The sequence below is a fragment of the Entelurus aequoreus genome, linkage group LG14 (genome assembly GCF_033978785.1).
Source record: "Entelurus aequoreus isolate RoL-2023_Sb linkage group LG14, RoL_Eaeq_v1.1, whole genome shotgun sequence".
Lineage (NCBI taxonomy): Eukaryota > Metazoa > Chordata > Actinopteri > Syngnathiformes > Syngnathidae > Entelurus > Entelurus aequoreus.
Window position 1 is genome coordinate 2,811,801 of NC_084744.1, and position 3,805 is coordinate 2,815,605.

General features: G+C 38.6%; 1 protein-coding gene across 1 annotated transcript; it reads left to right on the forward strand.

Moving 5' to 3' along the window:
- The first annotated feature begins 206 nt into the window (after positions 1 to 206).
- Positions 207 to 1,317, forward strand: LOC133665213 (trace amine-associated receptor 13c-like). The gene is made up of 2 exons (XM_062070460.1): positions 207 to 379; positions 501 to 1,317. Exons 1-2 carry the CDS (start codon positions 207 to 209, stop codon positions 1,315 to 1,317), a joined length of 990 nt encoding a protein of 329 aa, XP_061926444.1.
- The last annotated feature ends 2,488 nt before the right edge of the window (positions 1,318 to 3,805 follow it).

Consider the following 3,805-nt stretch of genomic DNA (forward strand, 5'->3'; position numbering starts at 1 on the left):
TGCGAGGCCACAATTGTTGATTGGGACTTCCCTAATTGCAATCACGTTCATTCGGTGGAACTGGAACAGTGACAGTGTGATCCGCCAATGAGATCGCAATGGATGGATGATGTTGGCTCACTGAGGGGAGGAATGAGCATCAATGAAGATATAAAAGTAAGACGTATAAGAGGGAGGTTTGGACTCATCTCTTCGTCCACCCGATGATGGAGACGGAGGACCAATCAGAGCTCTGCTTTCCACAACTAAGCAACATCTCCTGCAAGAAGCCCGTGTCTCATTGGTCTGGTGATATACTTTTGACAGTTCTGCTGTCCGTTATCTGTGTCTTCACTGTGTTTCTCAACCTGCTGGTTATCATCTCAATCTCCCATTTCAGGTACATTTTTTTCATCCTGAAATCATGTTTGTCAATGTGTTGTTGCTGTAATGTCTCCGCCTGTTTGTTTTGTCAGGACTCTAGTTAGGAGCGATGTTCTTGATTTGTTCTTCATCTCCAGGCAGCTCCACACTCCCACCAAACTCCTCCTCCTCTCTCTCGCTGTCTCAGACTTTCTGGTGGGCCTCCTGGTGATGCCCGGTGAGGTCTACCTGAGAACATCCTGCTGGGCTCTGGGCGATGTTCTCTGTTCTCTGTGGAACTACATGATCTACATGGTGCTGTTTGCCTCAGTGGTACACATGGTGATGATATCAGCTGATCGTTATGTGGCCATTTGTGATCCTCTGCATTACAACACCAGGGTCACTGTGGGAAGAGTTCGATTCTGTGTTTGTCTCTGTTGGTTCTCCTCTTTCCCCTACTGTGGCATCCTTTTGAAGGAACAGCTGGCTCACCCCGGCATGTATAAGTCATGCCACGGAGAGTGTGTCGTTGGTTTTGAATATGCCGCAGGTGTTGTTGACATTGTTGTGGGCTTTATCCTCCCTCTCAGCGTCATCATCATTCTGTACATGAGAGTGTTTATGGTTGCAGTGTCTCAGGCGCGAGCCATGCGCTCTCATGTTACATCCATCAAACACCATCATTCAGTCACTGTTAGGGCAAAGAAATCAGAGTTGAAGGCCGCCAGGTCTCTTGGTGTCGTCATCCTTGTCTTCATCATGTGTTTATGTCCATATTACACTTTTACTCTGGCAAGTGACAACAAAATAATATCTTTATTGGCTCATTATGCTGTTTACTTATTTGACTTCAACTCGTGTTTAAACCCGTTGATGTATACCTTGTTTTATACCTGGTTTAGAAAAGCAGCTCGATGTGTTGTCACGCTGCGCATACTGAAGTCTGGCTCCAGGGGAGACAACATACTTTAGACCAAAAGGTGACATATTAATGTTTAGAGTGTAGATTGTAGTAATTAGTTAACCAGATGTAAGTAAGCAGCCTCTTTTCCACGGATGAAATTGTAAAGACATCCACATGATTTAAACTGTAATGTACACTGACCCTATTTGAAGTGCAAGTGAATTTCATTTGCTCAATATTTGAGATGGAAATGCCAAGAAAGTAGCAACATACTTTGGGATGGAGAGAGTCATGAAAAAATATGGAATTATTGTTAAGTAAGCAGGCTCTGTCAACTAGACATCATCAAGGAAGGTGACTTACAGAAGGATGTTGGGTGAAGAAATTAATTTCACATTAGAGGAGGACATATATCAGACTATTATCTTATAACCTAACCTAGTCCTGTTGCTGTTAAATTGTTTTTGGTGGCAGTCTTGTGCTGATATAACAACACATTGTACTCGTGTTGATGTTAATCAGGAACATAACTGACACTTTTCATAATCCAATAATGAATGAGTGACCATCCCAGGATTACAAGATGACTTTAGTCAAAACATTAATTATAATGTAAATATACACTTTTTTTTCTGTCCTTTACAGCCAATTATGAATGTCATATTGTTGATGTAGATCCCCATATCTGATGTACAGATTTACTTTATAAAATAAAAATAAAAGTATCAAGTAGAAAAAAGACCAAAAAAAAGGGATGACGGACAGAGGAGGCGATGAGGGATATGCCCCGCCCCCATCCTAACCCAACTCACCTGTCCATGTGATGTGGGAGTGTGTAGGCCCCCAGAGTGTCTACTGAGTAGTTTTAATTCCCTTTTGATGTGTGTGCAGGAGAAATGTATGCAGGTGAAAACGAATGTTGTGATTAAAATTGGGGGACAATTTTAAACGCACAAACTCCCTGAGCATTCCTTGGACCACATGAGAGCAACATCAGACGTGCACACTGTAACCACACCAGCATCACACCTGTCCCAAACCTGACATAAGTTCAATGTTTTATCATAAAAATCAAACAACACCAGTCATTTCCATGATGTTATTTTCTAATATGAATGTTTGGCCAACTGACAAAGACAATAAAACATCCTGTTTTGCATGGGCTGTATGTTGTAGGTCACCTTTTGCACAATGAGATGTGTTCTGTAGCACAAGCACGGGCTAATGTTTTTGTCCGTAAAATATATCATTACAGAGTTTTTATTAGCATTTAGCTAATCCAGTAACCACATTTCATGATCACTATCCATAAACGTTTAGATTGTTTTGATTTTAAGCAGCACGTCAACAGGGGAAACCCCTAAAATATTCTTAAGGCCCCCTAAATAATTTGGTGTGTACATATATATATATATATACTGTATATATATATATAATTTTTTACAAATACAAGCCGACATATTTATTATAAAGTGGCCCGAGTATGAGTTTAAATAAATAATCATACAACCTGTCATTATTCACTCAGTTTCCCCTCACTTCATAGCGTAAGGTAGAGAGCCCCTTTAGTGCGTCGGTATCCAATCCATTCCACTTGTTCATATAGAAAAGGCCCACATCACTCAAAATCCAGTCCACATTTTCTCTGCGACCTTGTTTGCGGTCCTGTGCAGCTTTGAAGCACACAGCGCTGCAGAACAAGAACGTGAACGGAAGCAAAATGGACATAAGAAACTTTTTCAAGAAAGTAAGTATTCATCACTGCTTGTAGTAAAATGTATCAAACAAGTTGAAAAACTTATTGGTCAATTGTACGGAATATGTACTGAACTGTCCAATCTACTAATAAAAGTTTCAATCAATCAATCAATCAATAGACAACCTCTGTGCACGTCGTACATTTGTTGTTTTGCAGGCAGAAGTTACATTCCCGCTCTAAAACAATGCTGCTACTTAGTTAGCTAGTTAGCCTGAAATGCATCATGAAGGTCCTGTTTATTTATAAAGTTAAATGTGCACTCTTTTTTACCATTTGCTATCTTTGGGGTTACTTCCTTCTGGAACATCAGCTGTGTTTCCCTTTTTACACATGGAGGAGAACAGGAGCTGAGCTCATTCACGTATTACTATTATCAGTAGATAACAATAATAATCACGCCACAACCCCTATTGACCTGTAGGAGTCAGGACAGAGGAGCACAGAAAGTGAGAGGGGAGAGGCCTCTACTGGAAAGGTGAGTAGGAGAATAATGATACATATATATATAAAATAAATACATATTTTTAATTTTTTTTTTAAATTGCTTATCGATAAGCCATTTGTTTTATTTATTTCTGGGTGGATCATGTTGACTATTGGTCCTCCTAATTGTCAATCATTCTGGTGACTTTACGTAAGGACATATATATATATATATATATATATATATATATATATATATATATATATATATATATATATATATATATATATAAATATATATATATATATATATATATATATATATATATATATATATATATATATATATATATATATATATATGTATTAGGGCT

Bases quoted from the DNA above. Each gene is read 5' to 3' on its own strand.
- LOC133665213 (XM_062070460.1), top strand. From the start codon at position 207: ATGGAGACGGAGGACCAATCAGAGCTCTGCTTTCCACAACTAAGCAAC. The intron at 380-500 runs GTACATTTTTTT...CTTCATCTCCAG, and splicing joins ATCTCAATCTCCCATTTCAG to GCAGCTCCACACTCCCACCA.